The following is a 23,640-nucleotide window of genomic DNA, read 5'->3' as shown; positions in this document are numbered from 1 at the left end:
TTTGTTTGTTGGGAGTTTTTTTCATTACTGTTTCAATTTCGCTAGGTTTAACCTGTCTATTCAGATTATCTGATTCTTCCTGATCTAGTTTTGGAAAACTGTGTGTTTCTAGGAATTTATCTATTTTGTCCAGGTTGTCCAATTTGTTGGCATGTAATGGTTCATAATATTTTCTTTTTTTTAAAATATATTTTATTGATTATACCATTACAGTTGTTCTATTCCCCCCTTCAATCCCCTCCACCCGCACCCTCCCTCCCCCACCATTCTCCCCCCGTTAGTTTATAATCACGTGTCTCAAGTTCTTTGGATTCTATATTTCCCCCACTATTCTCGCCCTCCCCCCTATCTATTTTCTACCTACCATCTATGCTATTTTCTGTGCCTTCTCCCTCCGTTCTCCCCCTCCCACTCCCCTGTTGCTAACCCTCCATGTGTTCTTCATTTCTATGGTTCCACTCCTGATCTAGCTGTCCTCTTGGTTTGCTTTTGTTTTAGGTGTGGTTGTTAATAACTGTGTGTTTGCTGTCCTTTCACTGTTCATATTTTTCATCTTCTTTTTCTTATATAAGTCCCTTTAGCATTTCATATAATAAGGGCTTGGTGATGATGAACTCCTTGAACTTGACCTTATCTGAGAAGCACTTTATCTGTCCTTCCATTCTAAATGAAAGTTTTGCTGGATAAAGCAATCTTGGCTGTAGGTCTTTGGATTTCATGACTTGGAATACTTCTTTCCAGCCCCTTCTTGCCTGTAAGGTCTCTTTTGAGAAATCCGCTGACAGTCTGATGGGTACTCCTTTGTAGGTGACTGTCCCCTTATCCCTTGATGCTTCTAGGATTCTCTCCTTCATTTTGGTCTTGGCTAATGTAATTATGATGTGCCTTGGTGTGTTCCTTCTTGGGTCCAACTTCTTTGGCACTCTCTGAGCTTCCTGGATTTCCTGGAAGTCTATTTCCTTTGCCAGACTGGGGAAGTTCTCCTTTATTATTTGTTCAAATACGTTTTCCACTCGTGGCTGTTTCTTTCCCCCTTCTGGTACCCCTATAATTCGGATGTTGGAACGTTTAAAGATGTCCTGGAGGTTCCTAAGCCTCTCCTCATTTTTTTGAATTCTCATTTCTTCATTCCTTTCTGGTGGGATGTTTTGTTCTTCCTTCTGGTCCATTCCATTGATTTGAGTCCCCGTTTCCTTTCCATCACTATTGGTTTCCTGTGCATCTCCCTTCATTTCAATTAGTTTAGCCTTCATATGTTCCTCTAATTTGTGACTTTGTTCCTCTAATTTGTGACTATAATCTACCAGTTCTGTGAGCATCCTGATAAATAGTGTCCTGAATTGTGCTTCTGAGAGGCTGGCAATTTCTTGGTCACTTAGAGTCATTGGCTCTGGGACTTTGAGTTCTTCTTGTGCCATCTTTTGGGTTGTTCGTGCCTGTTCCATAGCAGGATCAGAGCCCTAAAGTGTTCACTAGAACAGGGCAACTAAGTCGCTGGGTTGTGACCTTGTATGTGGGGGCGGGGTCAAAGAGGGACAATGGCTCTCACTGGTGTTGCACGGCAACTAAGTCGCTGGGTTGTGACGCTGTATGTGGGGGCGGGGTCAAAGAGGGACTCTGGCGTCCCGTCTGCTGCCTGCCGCCCCGGCCCTCACTGGTGCCAAAGGGCAACTAAGTCGCTGGGTTGTGACGCTGTATGTAGGGGTGGGGTCAAAGAGGGACTATGGTGTCCTGTCCGCCGCCTAACGCCACGGCCCTCACCAGTGCCGTAGTTGCTGCCATCACCGGGCCCACTCGTTTCGTCCCACTGCATGTGAGTGTGCCACCGCCGTCAGCCCTCGCCCCCTGGGGCCTGCGTGGTCTGTCTCACTGTGCGCGACTATGCGCCCATGGTCTGCCCCGCACCCCAACTGGTTCCCGTCTGCCTGCACGCCTGGGTCGGGGGACCTGTCCCGCCCGACCCTGCTCGCTGCTGGCTCCGCCCCTCTTACCGTCCCCGTTGAACGGTTAGATGTAGTCGGACTTCCGTATCATTCAATTTTCTGTCCTTTGGTTGTGTCTTTGTTTCTCCAAACGTTTGTTGTATTCAAACTTGGTTGTGGGAGAAGGCACAGTGTTTCCACCTATGCCTCCATCTTGGCGGAAGTCCTCAATATTTTCTTACTATCCTTTGTATTTCTTTGGTGTCAGTTGTTATTTCTCCTCTTTCATCTCTGATTTTATTTATGAGTCCTCTCTCTATTTTTCTCTATAAGTATGGTTAAAAGTTTTTCAAACTTCTTTGTCTTTTCAAAGAACCAACTCTTAGATTCATTCTTTGTACCATTTTTAGACTATTTTATTTATTTCTGCCCTGATCTTTATTATTTCCTTCCTTCTACTCACTTTAGGCTTTGTTTTTCTTTTTTTAAGGCCCTTAAGTGTAAAGTTAGATTGTTTATTTGAGCTTTTTTCTTTTTTTAGATAGGCCTGTAATGCTATGAATTTCCCTCTTAGGATTGCTTGCTCATTGTTCCACAGATTTTGGATAGTTGTGTTCTCATTTTCATTTGTTTCTAGGTATCTTTTAATTTCTTCCTTGATCTCATTGTTGACTCATTTATTATTTAATAATGTATTATTTAGTTTCCATATCTCTATGTATTTTCCAGTATTCTTCTTTTGATTATTTTCTAGTTTCATAGCATCATGGCCAGAGAAAATGCTTGATATGATTTCAGTTTTCCTAAATTTATTGAGACTTGTTTTGTGTCCTAACATGTGGTATATCCTAGAAAATGTTTCACGTGCACTTAAAAATTATGCTGCTTTGGGGTGAAGTACTCTGAAGATATCAATTAAGTCCATTTGTTCTTGCCCTGGCTGGTGTGACTCAGTGGGTTGAGTGCCAGCCTGTGAATCAAAGGGTCACTGGTTCAATTCCCAGTCAGGGCACATGCCTGAGTTGTGGGTCAGGTCCCTAGCTGGGCATTCATGAAAGGCAACCACACATTGATGTTTCTCTCCTCTCTCTCTCCCTCCCTTCCCCTACCTCTAAAAATAAATTAATAAAATCTTTAAAAATTCCATTTGATTTATTGTGTCATTTACAGCCCCCAAATGTGCTTTTTTTCTTTTTAAAAAGACATGCCTACTACATGGCATGTAGCTAGAAGCTACATGGAGCTTCTAGTGCTAGGAGCTAGAAAACAAAGACAGCTCTGTCTCACAAACATTTTAATATCTCTTGGGTATAGAGTTCCCATTCTTCCCTCCCAGGAGTTTTCCACATATAGATTATTGAAAAAGCTACTTAAAGCAATAAACAAGAATAAGAAAACACAGAAATGGTGGGTGAGGGGAGGCACTAAACTCTCCCCCAAATTGAGCCCCATTTCAAAGCAAGTTACCATATTCTATCTTTATCTATAGTGACTGTTGATGCCAGATTTCTATACTTTCTGGATCAGCTATTACAGTCAGTGGTTTCAATAGCATGCTAAAAGAATCTGAGATTTGGTTTATGTTCCATCATCCTATCCAAATATTATTATTCTGAAACTGCCATCTCCTTTGAGGAGTCTTACCCTCACTTTCACCATTCTCTTTCATTCCTACTTAGAAATAATCATATCACTTGTTCAAAAACACTTTTCTACAGCTCCACTTTACTATGTAGAATAATGTATTTAGGTTATTTGTGTCACTCCCCATCAGTGGCTTATGCGAAGGCCAGAATGTTCCATTTTCTTCCACGTCCCTAGATGTCTGATAACTCTTTGCTAAGTAGATGAATGCAACAGTGAATCTAAGGATAGCATTTTGGCTGGATCTTCAACTTTTAAAGAGTACACCGATGAAGTTGTGCTTTCTGACTTTATGAAACAGTTAAACCTCTAAATAGTTTCCACTAACAGTCTAGTTTGACATTCATTTCAGACAGCTCTTCCTTTTCCCTCAGGAATTTACATGAAAGGGAAATTAACTAGCATTTTGAATGAGTATTTCTCTCTGTACTACAGGGAAACCCCAGTGACTCTTACACAACAGCACCTAACGTGGAGCCCTCTGAGAAAGAAAGCAGCTCACTAGCACATTGAAAAGGTTTGGAGACCACTCAGCTTAGGTTATATAAGAATCAAGACCACCAAACATGACAAATCAAAAGGAGATTTCAGAAAATACATATTTGACTAGTACCAGTTTTTAATCTTGTAACATTCTGGTTCCATTTGCACTCAAGAGAGAGTTGTGATTTTGTGTTATTTCCACTTTTGACACTTGCTCACACTATTGTTTTTGCTTGTTAGTATCACTGGAATTTACATTCAGGCAGTCTACCTCGATCCCTTGAAAACTAATTTAGTGTAACGGTTGGTTTTCATTGTAAGGAAAATTTGCTTTGTGTGTGTAAATATGCATGTGTGTGTGTGTGTGTGTGTGTGAGAGAGAGAGAGAGAGAGAGAGAGAGAGAGAGAGAGAGAGATTGGGTTATGTCCCCCAGGAAGCCAACTGAAGCACAGAACAGTGTGCAGGCAGATAATTAAGGCTTGCTCTTGGGGTCAACATCTGTTGGGAAAAGGAAGATAACAGGATTGTACAGAGGGGAAAGCAGGGTTGCGCTATAATCTCATCAAAGGGGAATATCTTTCAATACTATCCCACATTAAGAAAAGAGGACTGGGCCTTCCCACCCAGTCTCTCCCCACCATTGGGCATTAATTGGATGCAGGTTTCCTGGGAAGGGGTGTTCCCTTAGACAGGTCCTGCTTTCTGCTCAGGTAATTCCTATGTAATGCTCACAGCTCAAGGCTGTCAGCCAGCAACAACTTGTGCAAGCTGGAATTCCTTCAGCGCTGAATTTGGTATCATAGCACAGTGTTCATAATGACTCAATAGTATAGAAAATATATGTATCATTTAAAATGTTTTCTCTCAAAATCCTGTGTTTGGGACATATAAGAAAAGTCACTGAGACCCAGCCAAATAATAAATTGGATCTTGCATTTTTTCTCATTTATAAAATAGATTTGATGCTGCTGTGACTCTGTATAGAGACACTTATAGTTATTTTGTTTCCTTTTTAATTGTTTAATTTGGTTTGGTTTTCATCAGCTATAACTGGTCCTTTGGAAAAAACAATGTGTTTTCCTGCTTATTTATGAATTACAGACTCTCCTATTTTTTATATGAAGAAGTGGTGCAAATTTACTAGGCACATAGAATCATTTCCTCTGAAAAAGCTTTTCTGTCTCAGTTGCCAAAGAATTGAAACTTAGAATAATTATTTATTTAGAATAATTACTTAAAAATTCTAATTTATTTAGAATTATTTACTTAGAATAATAATTATTTATTCTTTTCCCAACACAATACTTAGAAGGAAAGTCTCTCCTTTGAAAATAGTGTGACTAATTTCTATCCCAAGTTGGAAGAGTCCTGAAAGGGAAGGAGAGTGTGTGATTTCAGCAATTAGCATAGAGCTTTGCCGATGACTTGTCCTTGCAAATTCGCTTGAGATGTGATACTTATCCCCCAAAGGCAGGACCACAACTCCTTGTTGAAATGTAAATAGGAAGCTTCACAACTCACTTTCACACAAAAAAGGGTATGGTAAGCAAAATCCAAAGAACTTGAAATCTTAACGAAAGCAACATTTATGGGGTCTCTTTATGTGTGGGCTCATCGGGGGCTGAATGTTTATACTCTTCCTCCAGATTCATATGTTGAAGCCCTAACTCCCATTGTGGGGGTATTAGGAGGCGGGGGTCTTTGCAGGTGATTACATTTAGATGAGGTCCTGAGGGTGAGTCTGCTATGACGGCATGGGCGTCATTTTTAGAAGAGGAAGAGACCAGAGCCTCCCATTGGAAAGAGGCAGCCATGTGCAAGCCAGGGAGAGAGCTCCTCCCCAGAACCTGGTCCTGCTGGCAGCCCCATCTCAGATATTCCAACCTCCAGAACTGGGAGGTTGGAACAACATCACCTAGTCTGTTTAAGTCACTTTAAGTCACTTAGTCTACGGTATTTTGTTACAGCAGCGTAAGCAGACTGAAACAGGGCTCACTGGGATATTTGAAAAATATACGGATTCTCCGAGCATTTAAAGAATGCTTCTGCTGTAGTAAAATTGAATTTAATGTGACATTCTAGAGCTCACTCAAATGTAAACATTGTAAGAAGATCAGTAAAAGTTTTATTTTGTTGAATTGGTAGGCCTTTAAATATTCTTCTCCCCAGAGGTAACTGATTAGACATCAAACAGGCAATGGGCTTAGGCTGGTTCTGAGAGGAGCTGTCCATTCAAGGCTGGTGTGCACAGATTAGCATAGCTTACTGGCAGGAGGCCATATAGATTCTGATTATCGCTTGAGAACAACTGACGGAAAATTCTCTGTCTTATGTCTTAAGAAATATATAAGCATGATAGGATTGGCTTCCTTATAGAAGGATATTTTTTTGGTGGATCCAGGAAACACATGAAAAGCAGATCTTTTCTTGATAATTGGAAGGCATAAATGATCTATAATGCTTAATTTTCAATATGACATCACATCTCTCGATGGACAAAATGAATCATATACACAACATTTTCACTTCTTGCATTGCTGTACTTTAAGGGTAGGAAGATGAGGCAACTGTTCTGGCCATGGGCTCTGGTGCCAGTGCTCTCTCCACTAACCCAATGGCCTCCAAGTCAGCCCTGATACTGCTCATTCTTTAGAATAATGTGTTTTGTTTTGGGCTTTGAAGCCAGATCAGAGATGGAACCTTAGCCACTCACTGGCTGTATGATGTTATCCCAAGACTAACTGGGAGATCACCAGTGAAATCACGCACCCTTAAGCCCCCAGCACACAGTTGAGAGTTGGACATAAACTCTTTCCTTGCGGAGAACTCCTCATTCTACTAAAGCAAGAGAAGCTTTCCCCATCTTTAATCCTCTTCATATAACTACTACTTTTGAATGCTCTTCCTCCCTTTTGAGTAATATGTTGTTTTTCCTAATATGAAGAACCATCTTATCAGCTTTAGTACCTGATGGAGAGTACAGAAAACTGTTGTTATTTTTTACATTTTTCTAAGATTTTAGGAAACATTATTATTTGTTAAATCCTAGGGCAGGTTTGGGTGAGGGCTGACTGAGTTAACTAATTGAACTGATAGCTCATTAATAATTCCTGAATGCATCTAGTGTAGTTTATTAGCCCTACATATTCTTCTTTTAAAAAATGAATTGAGGTTATACATGCATATGGTGTAGTTTGAAAGCTTTTAGAAAAAAACAGACGTTCCAAAATCCTTCCACAGCATTCTATGCGTGTTTCGTGGATTTAATGTGTATTCTGATCTGTCTAGAAATATTAAATATTAAGCATTGTGATTCCTAAAGAGTTTCTTCTAACTCAAGGTGACTTTTTCTATTTGTTTATATTGATTTCTATCTTTTATATTAGATACTTTCAGTAGAAGCATCTAATTTCTATCTTTTATATTAGATGCTTTCCATATTTGCTCACATTTAAGAGTGGAACATGATAAATCTGAATAGAAAGTTTAAGGGTATCAGTAGGGTGTATCTAATTTGCTCTCTGTTGTAGGGTGAAATGCAGGGGGCATTTCCATGAGCAATGTTAATGTATTCAGAACTTTTGTGCTGTCCAGATTCTTTGGAAAAAATCATTCTGAAACAAAATCAGGAGTACATCCCTGGCTGCTAGCATTCTTTGAGCCAGTTTGAAAGAGAGAACTGGTGTCTCAAGACTTGGGGGGTGAAGATGTTTATTTCCTCCTTTCTAAGTATTTCTATGCCTGGTTTCCTTCAGTCCAGAGACCTTTCTATCTCACTCTCACAAAAGGGTAAGTCTCAAATTTTCTGCAAGAGCAGGAGGTATATTGGACAATGTGCTGTACTCTCCATTTTCCCTTTCATAACCAAAGGATCTATTCCACCAGCTATTGGGAGTGCCCTTAGTTGAAGAGGGTCACTTTGCTCAAGATCCTGCACTGTGTGTGGGAACAGCTTGCTTATAATTACAGGTCAGTGTGAGTGTCCAGTCCCTTCATCCTACTTAGGACAATTCAGAAAGATCATCCCAGCTGTGAGGCCCTTTTACGACCACGCCGGAATCCAAAGTCATGTGCTCAATCTTTTCTTTCTTTCCCACACAAATGTTGATCCTGGTAATACTTGCTTCCCAGGGAATGGGAGTTTGGCAAGGACAATTGTAGTTGCAAATATAAGAAAGGGAATCTGTGAATCTGATAGGGGACTAAAGAGTTAGAAAATTTTAGTTTAAGGTAAATAGTTATATGCTTAGTGAGTAATGCATATGTTAAAGCTGTTGTTTCAGAAACTACAGATAAGGCCCATCCCGGCTCCTGGGAGAAACAGTCAACCTCCTGGGGCACTGCTAAAGATTACCACCTGGAGACAAGTGGAGGCATCCAGGCCATTGTGTTCTAGGCAGAGACAGACAACCGCCCGCCCCTGGGAACAGCTAACTGTCCAGGACAAGAATGTTGCAGTCTCTTTTACCTAATTCTCTTTGAATTTCAGAACCCTTCACTGCACCTTGTTTATTCCCTGTTATAAAAATGTTGGCCTGAAAAGAAAATGCAAGATAGTCTGTTAGGGTATGAATGCACCATCTTCTCAGATCACCAGCCATCTGAATAAAGCGCCCATAAAGATTCCATCTCTGTCGCTGCTTATTGGGTTTGGCAAGTGACAGACAGCATGAGCTCCGGTGTCTTTTCTGGTTTCAGATCTAGCTGCTTCTTAAAAAAACTTCCAAATCATTTTTCTGTTTTCAGCTTTACCATCATTATCACTTGCAGAAGTATCCATTCCTTAGCTTTTGAAAGGTTTTCCAGTGGAAATCACATTACTTCTTAGCTTTTTAAATTGTTGGTTAGAATTTAGGTGTCTCAGATCTATTAAGTGAGTTCACACTCATCAATTTTGTTGTTGTTATCCTTGACCTGTGATTTTTGTCTTAAAAATTTCTTAACTGTCATTTTAGTGATAGTTGGGAAAAGTGTGCATTTAATCTTTTAATGTTTTGCTGGAGAATTCACCCTGCATCAAAAACTCTGTCATTTTTATTTGCAGGCCATATTGCATAGTAAATAGAAATACGAGCTTTAGATATATCAGCTTCATCATTAGAGCTTTCTGGTTGCACGAATCCAGGAGAGAAGAGTAAGAAAGGAATCCTATATCTTGAAGTTGTTTTTTTTTTTTTTGCTGTTTTCTTTTTTAAAATTTTATTGATTATGTCATTACAGTTGTCCCATTCCCCTTCTTCACTCCCCTCCACCCTGCACACCCCTCCTCCACCATTCCCCCTCTTTTGTTCATATCCACGAGTCACAAGTTCTTTAGATTCTGTATTTCCCATAGTATTCCTGCCCTCCCCCCTATTTTCTACCTACCGTCTATGCTACTTAGTCTCTGTACCTTCTCCCCCCTTCTCCTCCCACTCCCCTGTTGTTAACCCTCCATGTGATCTCCATTTCTATGGTTCCACTCCTGATCTAGCTGTCCTCTTGGTTTGCTTTTGTTTTAGGTGTGGTTTTTAATAACTGTGAGTTTGCTGTCCTTTCACTGTTCATATTTTTTACCTCCTCTTTCTTAGAGAAGTCCCTTTAACATTTCATATAATAAGGGCTTGGTGATGATGAACTCCTTGAACTTGACCTTATCTGAGAAGCACTTTATCTGCCCTTCCATTCTAAATGAAAGCTTTGCTGAAGTTTGATATATTTTTAAGAAAGTAAGTGATGGAAAACTATCAAAATGGAAGGAGTTGTAACATGTTTGCAATTAGAAGATAATATAAATGACTGCATAAAGATTGAAAAATAGACATTACCTCAAGGATCATGATAGCTTATGACTTGAATGATAGTCATAGTTTTTTTAACAGCTGCCCTAATGGGGATAAAATACATATAATGTAGGCATTTAAAAGCTATCCTTTCATTACATTTAGTAGTCATGAGAGATAATATGCATCAGTACGTGACATTCTAAACTCAAAAGAATAGATAAACTTCAAGAGGGCTTAAAGAAAAGTAGTAAATATGATTAAAGGCCTGGGATACGGAGAACTTAAGTAGTAAGCAGAAGAACATCCAGTTTATTCTGAAGAGACAAATTAGACAGTTTTCTAATGGCCCTAAAGCATATAAAGCAATACTTACTCATTTTCACATTTATAAGTGCTTTTTCTAAGAAAATTTAATGGGATAATTTGTGGATAAAAGCACTTTATTGACAGGAGGGCATTCAATGTTAGTTTTCTTCTTTCTTAAAGGATCCAAGCATAATAAAATGGTCTTTAATTTTAACAAAAAAGAAATGAAGTTTTATATAAGAATTCCTAAAAGTGAGGTTTATTATAGAATTTATTGCTCTAAAAATGAAATGTATGTAAAAAAGCAAGAGATGGAATGAGATTCATGGATGTGTGGAAGCCAGTTTTCCTTGTAAAATGATCCTAGTAATGATGCATTTCCTTATTCATTTTTCTATATTGTCCTATTTTCCCATACTTTTTATAAATGACCAGGTAACATTTTTGTAATGGATAAAAACTTACATTATATGTATTTTCATTACAACATGATACTGTGGATATATTCCTTTATTGCATGATTATAGGAGATCAAAGGGAAGCTAAACAAGATTCAGCTTGAACCTCTGACCTTGTCATTTAATAGCTCTTGGCATGTTACTTAACTTTTAAAAATATCAGTGATGATATTGACTACACCACAGGGTTGTTGAGAGGATTAAATTAATATTTTTGTTTATAATTTTTTGTATGTTTACAGGCACACCTTGGAGATACTGCACCTTTAATTAGAAACCCCTGAAATAAAGCAAAGGCAGCAATAAAGCAAGTCAATTAAATATTTTGGTTTTCCCAGTGCATACCAATGTTACATTTACATGTATTCTAAGTGTGCAATAGCATTGTATCTAAAAAAGTACATGTATGAATTAGAAAAATACTTTACTGCTAACAATGCTAACAATCATTTGCACCTTCAGTGTTTCTGAATCTTTTTTGCCAGTGAAGGGTCTTGGGTCAGTGTTCATAGCTGCTGGCTCTTCAGGGTGGGGGTGGCTGAAGGCTGGGGTTCGCAGTGGGAACTTCTTCAAATAAGACAACAATGAAGCTCGCTGCATGAATTGATTTTTTCTTTCACAATTTTTCTGTAGCATGTGATATTTGATAGTGTTTTACCCACAGTAGAAGTTCTTTCAAAATTGGAGTCGATTCTCTTCCCACCCTGGCACTGCTTTATCAAGTCAGTCTATGTACTATTCCAAACCCTTTGTTATCATCGCAGCAATCCTCACAGCATCTTCACCAGAAGTAGAATTTATCTCAAGAAACCACTTAAAAACCTAGCAGTTCTCTAAATAGCTGGGACCTAAGCTCTTGGCACTGGAAGGCTCTTTTCCTCCCACTGGCAAAGCCATTCCAGGTTAACCCATATAAAACAAAAGCAAAAAGGAAGAATGCTCCTTCTGTACCACCCACTGAAGGACAAACCCATGGTGTCCTGCCTGTCTCAAGAATGCCTCTCTACAAGATGCTGAAGCCAGAGACAGGTAGGACTTGCAGCCCTTTCTGCCCGTGGTTTTCCAGCCTGCCCCAAGTGATGCTGCCATCATTCACGAGAGGAGCATGACAGCAATAATCCCTGAGTGGGGAACACTCCTTAATTCCAATGTCTAGGTGAATTCTGATGCATATAGAGAATTTCACTAAGAATGTATATCCAATCAGGGAGTCAAATTGTATGCCTTTTATAAACTTTTAGCTCAAACTTATTAAACTTCTTAGTATGTATTTGTCTGGCGCTTCAAATAATTGGTTATTCAATTGTAAAAAGGTTTTAAATATTAAATCCATCAAAAAAAGGATTAAAACATGTCTCCATTATCAAAGTACGGTAATAAAACCAGAAAAAATTTTAATGAAGATTAGACGAATAAAGAATTAGTTCAATAAAGTTTAGTCCAATAATCATAAGCTACTGATGAACAGAAGACATTTAGTCCATAGGTATATTTTGCTTAACTGCAGAAAACTGAACATTTTTATTTAAAATGGAATGACTTGGTGAAGCATTCCATGCGTACCATCCTCAAGTCCTCACCATGGTGTATCACACACTTCTCTCATCACAGTACCGCATAGTCCCTAAAGGGCACTGTGTTTGCCAACCCTAGCATCTACTATTTACCATAAGAAGATTCCAGGAGACAATGATATTGGTGAATATGTTTTAAAAAACCTTCTGGGTTCCAAAATATAGGTAATATAATAAAATATAGATATAATTAAATTTCTTCAGCCACTTTAGGCATCTATCTGTGCTTTTCATTTTCAATTTCATCACATATTTGACAAGAGTTGGTATAGATCTCCCTGAAGCAGAAACCTATCTCCTCAGAAAAAGTGCTAATTTTTACAAAAGTTCTTCCTTCAGGCCACTGCTCTTTATTATGATTTTTGCTATGTTCTTTCATTATGCAAACAAAAAAAATCAGGCTGAACATTTCATCAAGTGAAAGGAACATTATTACTATGTTCCACATTGAAAATTGAAATATTCAAAGTACATAAAATCATCTTAGACATAATTAATATCTGATCAGTGGCTTAATGTCTGTCCTTGTGGTGAATATATTTTTTAAAAAAATAACTTCAATCGTCTCAAATAATGTGACCAAATTGAGTTTCTCAGAAACTGAAAGGCAAACCCAAGAGTCAACAAGGACAAAAAAACCAAAACCAAACAAAAAAAACCAACAGCGGAGATTCTACTTGAAATGAAAGAGCCATTCAATCCCAGCAGTAAGAACACATTTTGAGAGGGAACAGACTTTGGTAAATACAAGTCAAATTGTCTTTGACTTAAATCAAGCAGAAAACCAAACAACATATTCATCAAAATGTACACCTGAGACATTCAGCTTTGGTAACTACGAAAAAGCAAGAACGTTACAGTTTTCCATCTCTGAATAGTTAAAATTCCTAAATTGGAAAACAGTTGTGCATTCTTTTATTTACCCATCTACCCATCAAATATTTAAAAATCCTCACCTGAGGACATTTTTATTGATTTTAGAGAGAGAGGAGTGGTGGGGAGAGAGGGGCTAGGGAGAGGGAAAGAGAGGGAGAGAGATATTAATGTGAATGAGAAACATCAATTGGTTGTCTCCCATACCCACCCTGAGTGGGATTAAACCTGCAACCCAGGTATGTGCCCTGACTGGGGATCGAACCCACAACATTTTGGTGTGTAGGACGACAGTCTAACTAACAGAGCCACTTGGCCAGGGTTGTCAATAAAATATTTATTGAATAGCTACTCACTGTTAGACAGCCACTCTATATTTGTTGGGTTTATGATTTTGAACAAGAGTGGCAAACCCTGTTTCCTGGTGAAGTTTACGTTATAATGGCATGCATTATATTTAATAATAGGAAGAGGCAGATTCAATTAAAGAAAAACAACTTTTGTCAGTGTACTTACTAGCAATCTGCTGCTGCCTGCCAAAAGTTAGACTGCAAAAAGGACATCATCGCATTCAAATGCTGGTTTGTATGACCACTGAGGACAACATGAAAAGCCTCATGCAGCTACCCCTACATTCTTAACACAAATTTGAAGTGCCCAATTTTTAGAAATTGGAGTTAGATTTTCCCAGTTGTGGGATAAATGATGATGTTGTTGTCACATAATGAATAACCCAGTGTCAACCATCATTTCAAACTAAATCTGGGACACCCAACAAGAAACAAGCAAAGTAACTGTACTGCACCCTGTGTCTGGAAATCAAGGCATATTATTATATGTTTTAAACTGTTCAGTGAAAAACAAAATGAGCCTGATAAATGAACAACTGTGACAGAATATCAGAAAACTGACACATGCAACTAAGTACATACTTTTTTAGCCTTTTCTATAAAATGCTTTCCTTTATTTCAGACATTAATAACTGAAGTATTTTTTAAATATAGGTACACAATTTGTATCTCTTCAATGAGGCCTATCACACGAGCCTTAGAGAATTACATCAAGTGCTTAGGTTCTTGCAGCTAAATGCAATTCATATCTAATTGTTTAATACGGCTATTATTATTATTGTATTTTAGAGCATTAATTCTTATTATTTCTTAGAGAATTAACGTAATTAATACAAACCTTATTCCTACAACTTAGATGAACCTCAATGACAACATTGGTATGAAATGCAATACCAGGTCAAGTGAGGCTACCTGTTCTCTCACAGTTTCCTAGTTCTATGATACATCACTACTCTAGTTACACAGTGACGTTTTAATGATTTCCAAACATTTATCTGGATGGTCTAAAAATATCATACACTAGGTGTGCCTTTTCTGCAAGACATGCCATCAATTGGTCAGTTAAGGTATTTTTCTCTATTAAGTGCAGGTAAAGAGAGATGGGGGGAGAGAGAGAATGAGACAGAGAGAGGAAAATATATAACTCGGTTTTTTATGATCATTTTATAACCATGCTGGCTCGCAGTAGTTCTTTTACCGCTATAAAAATACCACCTACTTTTGTGGCACATTTATAATAAGGTAGCAGAAGAAAAAAATGCGCCCTGGCACACCTGGAGGGCACAGCAGCCCTTCAGCCCTCTTACACACATCCTGCCCTATGCACCTCTTCCATCTGTTGTCTCTGAGTTGTATCCTTTTAATACTATAAATTAAGTATTTCTCAAGTTTTTGTGAGCAATTATTGCAAATTATCAAAGTGGGAACCACTGATGTTGTAGCCAAGTTGGACAGAAGTTTGGGAGTACCCTGGGCACCCAATACTGTGACTGGCATTCCAAAATAAGGCAGTCTTGTGGAGAGGATTCCTTAAACCTGTGGGATCTGACACTAACTCCATGTAGTTAGTGTCAGAACTGAATTAAAATATAGGACATCCAGTAGCTGTCCAGAGAGCAGTAGAGTGAGTATGGAAAAACCCCACATATTTGGTGTCAAAAGTGCTGTGAATTAATACAGTTCATATTGACCATATGTATTCTAAAATACCGAAGAAAACAGTAAAAACAAAAACTGTGCAGTGATTTCCACAATTTTCTCTCTTAGGACGGCCATTACACTTGCTCTCATATCCAGGTAACTTTAATTGTACGACTGCTCTTCCCTTGTGTATGTAAATACGCCATAGTATTCGGTCATGCAAACACAAGGGGAAAAGTTGCATACTTGCAAAAATTTCAAATAATAAAAGTGGGGGCAATATACCATGAGTGTTCTTCACATGTGTTGTCATTTCAAGACACAATATATTTAAAACGCTCACACACATTTTTTGAAAGAGCTGAAGTAAAATATACATTCTTAAACAGACGTAATTGTTGAAATGTCAAGTAGCTGGTTCTAATGAAGACCTTACAACATAGGCAAGTCCCACAATGACAACTGCATTTCTCTGGTCACCAAATTCTCTCATCTTACTTCTGTTTAGACAAAATAATAGCAGCATTTTTCAGTATTAATTTTCATCAGTTGACATAGAATGTAGGTCATTTCTAAATAAACTATAAACAGTAAGTATGAGGTAAGCGACATACAGTCTTAGAAAGAATCCTTTAAAGATCATTGACTAGCTTGTTTGTGCCTTAAATTATTATACAGCCATATACTATAAAATACAGGTACACAATTCTTTGCAACATTCCACTAACTTTGAGTTTTTATTTTGTATGTGAAATGAAATTTTGCATGCCTAAGTTTCAAGCTCCTGCAATTTAAATAAAACTAGGAGATGTATTTTAATCATGTGATTTTAACTTCCCTTTAGAAGTTAAAATTTTAGATTTTAGACTTTAGAATAGGTACCAAATACTGACTGCCTGGAGTTATGAATATTTATCAGTGGCTGTTATTTAATAGAAAACAATTTTTTTCAGAGTATGTGAGTAAACAACTTCAAAATGTTATTCCATCTGTCAATGTTTTCCGAAAACAGTACAAACCTTCTTTTTTATCTTCTGGAGTAATCTTCACTTTTGTATCGGTTACATCTTTGAAGGACGCCAGGAAAAGTACCACATCTCCTTTCTCGTTCTTTATGGGAACAATGTCCAACAGGCACCAAAATGGAGACCCTGCAACAGTAATAAAAATATAAGTCAACCACTGCCTAGTGTTTTTTATCTTATAAAAATCTCAAAAATTAGTGGTATATTCAATAAAGTCCTTACTGTTTTCTTCTATCCCACAACTCTCCCCCCAAATCTTAAAAATGTCAGTTTTCAGGTTCCATAAATGCTTAACCCATATGCGTATCTCTTCATTCCCCAAAGAAAAGCTGTCCCTGAAAATAAGGCAGTATTTTAAACAAAACACTTGTCTGTGCTGTGACATTTTTGCTTATGTCATTCAAATTGAATTTCTTCCTTGAATTGGTGAATTTCATGAAGAATTTCACTTTATGAAACTTTGCCCCTTCCCACCCCCATGACATATTAGTTCACAAATAAAGGTCTTTGTTTGGTATGAGTTCAACAGGGGGTTATTTAGTCAATTTAAAAATCAAAGCATTATGCTGAGCGAAATAAGCCAGGCGGTAAAAGACAAATACCATATGATATCACTGTTAACAGGAATCTAAACAACAAAACAAATAAGCAAGCAAAATATGACCAATGACACTCAAATATGAAACAGGCTGACAGGGTCCAGAGGGATGAGGGGAGAGAATCATAGGGGAAAAGGGGATGGACTCACATGAATAAGCATAAAGGACACATGGACAATAATTAAGGTGGGGGGCAGAAATGGGAGGAAGGTGGGGAGCACTGGGGGGCAGGGCTGGGAATATAAGACAGAAAACTGTACTTGAATAAGAATTAAATTAAACAAACAAACAAACAAAAAATCAATGATTGCTCACCAGAAAGGCTAAAATTAAAAAGATGGAAAATACAAAGTCTGAGGTCGAATGTGTACTCACGTAAACTCTCCTACACTGCTGGGTGGTGGCAAATTAATACATATACTTTAAAACCTGCTCAGCAGTATTAGGACCTATTCTCATAATATAATATAATACGGCAATGTGAATGTGAATGAACAATGTACAACAACTGACAGTGAAAGGGATGAATATCAATAATAATATGTTGAGCAAAAATACCCAGACACAAATGAGTGGAATGCAATGTAAATACATTTACATTAAGCACAAAGACAGGCAAAACTAATCTATGTGTCAGAAGTCAGGTAAGTGGTTAGCTTTAGGACACTGTGGTTAGGAGGGGACAGAGGTCAGGGGTTCGGAGATGCTGGTCACCTTTTTTTCTATGATCTTCATGTTGTTTACATAGGAGTGCTCAGTTTTTGAGAATGACCAACTCTCAACTTTGACTATGGGTATTTTTCATTGTGTGTGTTTTATTTCAGGAACACATTTTAAAAAGCAATAAAGTTCAATTCTATTTTTTTTTTAGCAAAAGAACCATCAGAAATATCATTAACAGGCTGAAGTTTAAGCCTAAGACTTTTGTTTTGAAATGTTTTTATATACAGGGGTGGGCAAAAGTAGGTTGATGGTTTGTATGGAAAAAGACATGTAGTTTATGATGATCACAATAGTTTTATTAACTGAAAAAGAATAAATTCTGTTTCATGTACTCACAGCTGTAAACATACTTTTGCACACCCCAGTATTTTAAAATACACACTTTAAAAATACACACATTTGCGCTAGATTTTATATGAAAAAACATTCCTGGGAAGAAATATTGGAAAGTTATGAAAAAATTGTTGATTCAAAGTAAACTATTAATCCATTCACATATACTTTTCCTTTATTTTTCTTTGGATAAGAAAAACTTTAATACTGTAAATTTCCATCTTACTTGGGAGTTGATCTCAAAGTTCAGTGTAAGGCAGAAATAACAGCTTCAGAAATAGCCTCGATGTTCTACTGTATCAGTTCTCACAATTTCCAACACAGCTGTTATGTCCATCTAACCTAGGGATCTGTCATTATTTTTCTTTAGTTGAACATGAGATGAACCACTTGATTTATATTTAGGAACCATCTGACCTAAAAATAATATTTTTATAGCTGTTGCTGTTGTATTTTTCAAAGTGGGGATGAATTCACATGCAATAAATGTATATATGACATGTTTACTATATAAAGCACGGAGTATGTGTCTGTCCCCTAAATCCTCCTGAAAGTTTTAAAGCCATGATTTCTGCTTTGCTTTTTTTGTCTCATGTTTACAGTTTTCTTTCATTCATTTTCCTTAATATCTATGCAACAGCAACCCCATTTTAGTACTTCATCAGCAGACTCCATGAGATCTTAAATCCAACCTCAGTTCCGATGTTAACTAGCCATGTAACCATAGGGAAGTCAATTAACTTCTCTGGAACCTGATGCTCTCAATCGTAATACTCTTACATCCTTCAATCCATGTTGGATATAATATTCTAAAAAATGCGAGGCAACAAATCTATTCTATTGTCTATGACTAATGGAGAAACCTCATAAGTGAACCATATTTTTGGCAAAACAATGTTATCTTCATCATGCTGGAATGGCTCTTACTTCGATTTTTTTCTATGCTTACTACTTCAGGTTGAAAGCCCTCTTCACTGATTCCGTAGCTATGGTAGGAACAAAAAGAACCATTGGACCAAACTATCAATCAGACCCTAGAGTTAGTAATAGTGGGGACATGGAAAATGGTATGAATCTGATATTTTGGTTCACCTTTTAAAAGCATCTCTCTGTCAATTACCTTGTAAGAGCACCACCCAAGCCAGAATAGAGCTTATTAATTTTCCTGAAAAGCCATTTATCTATACACTCAAACCAGGATTATTATTGTCTCCACGGAGCCTTTGCATGGGTGTACCAATGTATTTTAGAGAGAAGCAAAAGCACAAAATGAGGTGAAAGCCGGGAAATAGCTGCCAACACTACAGCATTCTCTAGCCAGCCCTTGATGCGCGCCAGTCATTTCACATCATGTTCTGGGAGAGCTGAAAGATCACTTTGAGATCTGCCTTTGAAGACACAGTGAAATGGGTTCTTTGACGTTTTCTAAAATCAATAAAACTTCATTAATATGGGTGCCCGTATATTCAAGTTTTACAATGATTTGGCATGAACTAGGCTGATGTCTACCTTCCAGTTGCGTATATGACAAAAGAAAAAGTGTGTTAGGAAAATAGAGCATAGGACATATAGACCTATTTCCTCCTCCCTCCCTCCCTGTTCACCTTCCCTTCTTCTTTCAACTGCTCCTTCAACCGTATCCACACCAACTCCCTCACAAATACGGCTGTAATACCTCTAAAGTCAGAAAGCAAGGCATACGACACTCGCTTCCTTTTCCAGAAAGAGGATCAATGGCAAATTCTACCAATCAAGTTCAAAGCAATACCTTTCACAAGGTTTGCTTACTTATCCTTCCCTGCACCCCTAAATCTCTCCACCAGGCCCTCTGCACTAGCTCTCTGACAAAATCTCCAACCTTCCATGATGGTAATAATTCAAGGCTATTCCCCGGGGTCAGATTCTTCCTTTTCACCCAAGAGCACAGTGATGGTCACGCAACGCCTTTTAGTTAGCAGCAGTTCAGGCCTGGCACAGTAAGTCTCTATCAGAGTTAGGTGGGAGGGGGCAAATACCCCACCCTCAAATTCCGAGATGTGTAGGATTCTTAAAAGCAGGGTTAGAGGGCAGAAATCTTGTGTCAATTTTAACTCCTTTTGTATATAGCAGCCAGTAATTACCATGTGGGTTGGTGAGTGCTAGAACAGATGAGGCTCTCCCAGGATTTAAGTTAATAACACCTTTAATTTCCCTGGATAAATACAATTCATGTGGAGAAAACAGGGTTTATACCCTATATGGTAAAATGTATTTTCAGGATTGCCTAAATAATTACACAGAGCTTAAATCTGGTGGAATGTTCCATGTCTCCATTTTGGTACTTTCTTTTTCTTCACTGGGAAACAAGGACACAGGAAAATTTGACTTGCTAATAATTACAAGTGAAAAAAGATTTATATGGATTCCATATATGCCCCCCCCCAAGGATTATATTTGGCAATAAGTGAAAACTAATGATAAGGTTTCCAGTATCAGTTCATGGTTTAATAACCTAACCCAAGGGGGTACCAATCTGAAGAAAACTGAGTTGTGAGTGTTTTCCTTCTCTTGAATGACTATGCTGTCATAATGAGTTGTTACGAGTTGCATTTCTCAATGTCACACAAAGTGCGACATGGAGGCTTCGCATGTCCTCCTGGTTTTTGTATCAAGCAGGATTTTAACTGTTTTTTTAATGACAAATACATGTGACCTTAGTTTTTGCAATTATGACAACAATATTATAATATCCTGAATGTCCTTGGCATCAGACTCGTGCGACCTACCTATTTTCAGGTGCTCCTCACATTTCATATTAAGTCTTGTTTTCAACAACCATTGTTGCAGTGCTACTTACTTATGATGTGGTGACAAGTTCGGCAGTTTTCATACATTAGTCCAGGGGATATGGATTGGGGTGGGGTGGGGAAATGACCACAAGTACGTGGACAAGGCCACTGCTAATAGGGGCTGAATGCCAGGACACTTCTGTCTGTAGCAGCAAGAGTAAGGCAGCAATAGGAGCGCTACTGAGTCACCAGAGAGTGCTTTATCATATTGGGTAGTGAGTGGTTCGGGCCTTCATAATCATCTCTTGCCCATACTTCAAGTGTTCTCTGTCTCCAGTCTTTCTCCCATGCTGCTTCTGATAAGCTGTGAAAATACAAGGTCCTGAAGAAAAACACCCAGTGACTTTTCACTGTTTGCCTAAAGCATTAGCATAACATTCCAAACCTGTATTAATTTCAAGAGGCTAGAAAGGAAAACAAGAGAGGATGGCTAATGTGAGGAACGAACTTAAAGAAAGTATCATATGACAAAGGACAGGGAAGTTCCCTGGAGTATCCCCTGGTAGTCCAGTGCCCTGGAGTAGGAGCAGACAAGCCCCTATTGAAGCATTACCAGTCCTTTTGGGTGTTTATACTATACTAAGGGATGAAAGCAATGACTCTTTGGTGAAATAGCAGGTAAAGGATTCACCTTATCTTCAGAGAACACCTCTTCCAAGGACCATCCATCTACAGTGCAGCCCATATAAGTTTTAAGTCTGCTCAGTCCCCATTCAATTTGCTTTGAGTGGACTCTTTCCCCCCAAACACTCCAGGATATTAGCGGATCAAAGTGAAGGACATTGGGGCCCTGACACCTTGTGTAGTAGTAAAGGGCTGAGTGGGGTTGGTGAGAGATGAATTGAAACAGGTGGAGACCTCCCTGAGCTGGGCAGTGGCTATAGACACCTTTCATTTCAATGTTTAATGAATAACAAAGAGCTCATAAAACAACGTATTTTAAATTTGTTTCAGTGTAGAAAAAAAGATTGGCAAAATACATACAGCATATTAATGGTGGTAGATTGTGGAATTATCATTTCTATGTTTTTTCCTTATTCAGATCTCTCCTTATTTTCAGTTTTTCTAGAATAAGCATGAGGAAATATGTAGTGGAGATTATGTCAACTCTAGAGACTTAGAATAAGAAGTGTAAGGAGTTCAAGACTGGGCAGTAGGAGTGATGAGCTCATGCTTCTGGGGCAATCGATTTACATATTTCCCATGATTACTTAAGTTCTAATATTGCAGATGTTCCATTTCAAAATCTGAGAAAAGTTCCATGTTAAGTGAGGATATTCAAAAGAAGAGATGAGAAAAGGAAAGGGAAATAGGAAGGAAGGAAAGACGGAAGAAAGGAAGGAAGGAAGGAAAGAATAAAGGAAGGAAGAAAGGGAGGGAGGGAGGGAGGGAGGGAGGGAGGGAGGGAGAAAAAAGAAAAGAGGAAGAGTAAATCAAGTGGTGCTGAACTAATTTGAAGGTGTCTAGTTTTGAGATTTTTTTTCTTCTTCCATTTTGCTCCAAATTCCCTTTGCCCTTAGATAAAATACTTGATTCCTCTCCCAGGGGTATGTATAGCCACTTTCTAGAACTCTCTAATAATTGTGTGGAAGAGAAGCTTGGGAACTTGAGATCCGAAGAATATTCCCAAGATGGGCTTGGTCAATAGTTTCAACATCCTTGTTCAACAAATCATTTACTGTATTATTGACCAATAGAGCTATTACTTGCTTTAAGAAAACCAAAGTGCTCCTGATGATAAACACAGCTACTTCTTACTTATAATTGAAAGCATTTTCTATATGATTTAAACATAAATTCACCTGGGATAGGTTTTGAGGAGGAGCCAGGGCATTTGGGTACAGTCTGATGAGAAATACAGATAAAGCAGTCCTGACAATATTATGCACACAGCAAGGACTTAGTGATAGTGGTCATTTATTAACCTTCTATTGTGTACTAGACACTGGCCCACACACTTTAAAAATTTTTTTTAAAGATTTTATTTATTTATCTTTAGAGGAGAAGGGAAGGAAAGAAGGAGAGAAACATCAATGTATGGTTGCCTCTCATGAGTCCCCTACTGGGAACTGGCCTGCAACCCAGGCATGTGCCCTGACTGGGAATTGAACCATGATTGTGTGGTTCGCAGGCCCGAGCTCAATCCACTGAGCTACATCAGCCAGGGCCGGACTACACACTTTTTATGAATTATATCTAAACTCCTCACTGATCAGTGTAACCAGTATTTTACCAAACTGAACCATACTTTACAAATCTGAAAATTGAGATGGATAATGTCTTCAGGGTCACAGAACTAATAAGTGTCAAAAACCAAAATTTAAGACAAGCCTTTGATTTTCTAATTTTGCTTTACTATATATTCTAGGAACAGTCCTATTCTACAAACAATGTTTGAGGAATTGAGGTTCTCTTCCATTTAATTTTCCTTTCTACCCATGCTATAGAACATAATGATACACATGGTTTTAAAAATGTCACATTATAAAAGAAGAAAGTGAAGTAAAACCTTTGGATAATCAACAACTTTCACTCCCAACCCTATAATAAGAGTAGAACTTCTTTTTGAAACAAGATGCAGCTACTTTGGTTTCAGATTGAAATACATCCTTAATTATGGTACCCCTGGCACTCGTTCCTAATTTGCTTGAGTAGCCAGTGAGATGAGGAGATCACAAAACCACCATTCGGGCTGCTTTCAACTGAGACAAAGAGAACGCACTTGTACAAGCTTCATAATTGAGGTTTCTAACTATGGTTACCTAGTTGTCCATGTATGTGTATGTCACTGACTGTTGAGTTGACCCCAATTCCTGGCGCTTTCATGAAGGAGTGATGCCTTCCATGCCTCGTTCTCAGCAGTTGTGCTCAGTTTGCAGAGACTCATGCCTACATCTTCTTTTATAGAGCCGATCTGTCTCATTACTTGGTTTTCCTCTTTCCCCTCTGCCTTCTATTTTTCCCCAGCATTATTGTGTTTTCCTAAGAACCCTGACTTCTCATAATGTTCCCAAAGTAGGACAGCTTCAGTTTTGTTATTTTTGCCTCCAGCAATGGTTCAGGCTTACTTTACTCTAAGACTCACTGTTAATGAGTGCATTACCATATTCTGACC

At 38.2% G+C, this 23,640-nt stretch overlaps 1 protein-coding gene across 1 annotated transcript in view; it reads right to left on the bottom strand.

The window, feature by feature from the left end:
• KCNH8 (potassium voltage-gated channel subfamily H member 8) overlaps positions 1-23,640 on the bottom strand; it is a 223,862-nt gene that overhangs the window by 148,861 nt on the left and 51,361 nt on the right. The window contains exon 3 of the mRNA XM_037070746.1: positions 16,037-16,168. Coding sequence (XP_036926641.1) covers positions 16,037-16,168 — 132 coding nt within the window. The remainder of the gene's footprint in view (positions 1-16,036; positions 16,169-23,640) is intronic.

The sequence above is a fragment of the Sturnira hondurensis genome, unplaced genomic scaffold (assembly GCF_014824575.4).
Source record: "Sturnira hondurensis isolate 20B ecotype Veracruz unplaced genomic scaffold, ASM1482457v3 Scaffold0019006, whole genome shotgun sequence".
Lineage (NCBI taxonomy): Eukaryota > Metazoa > Chordata > Mammalia > Chiroptera > Phyllostomidae > Sturnira > Sturnira hondurensis.
This window is presented reverse-complemented; position numbering and strand designations above follow the sequence as displayed.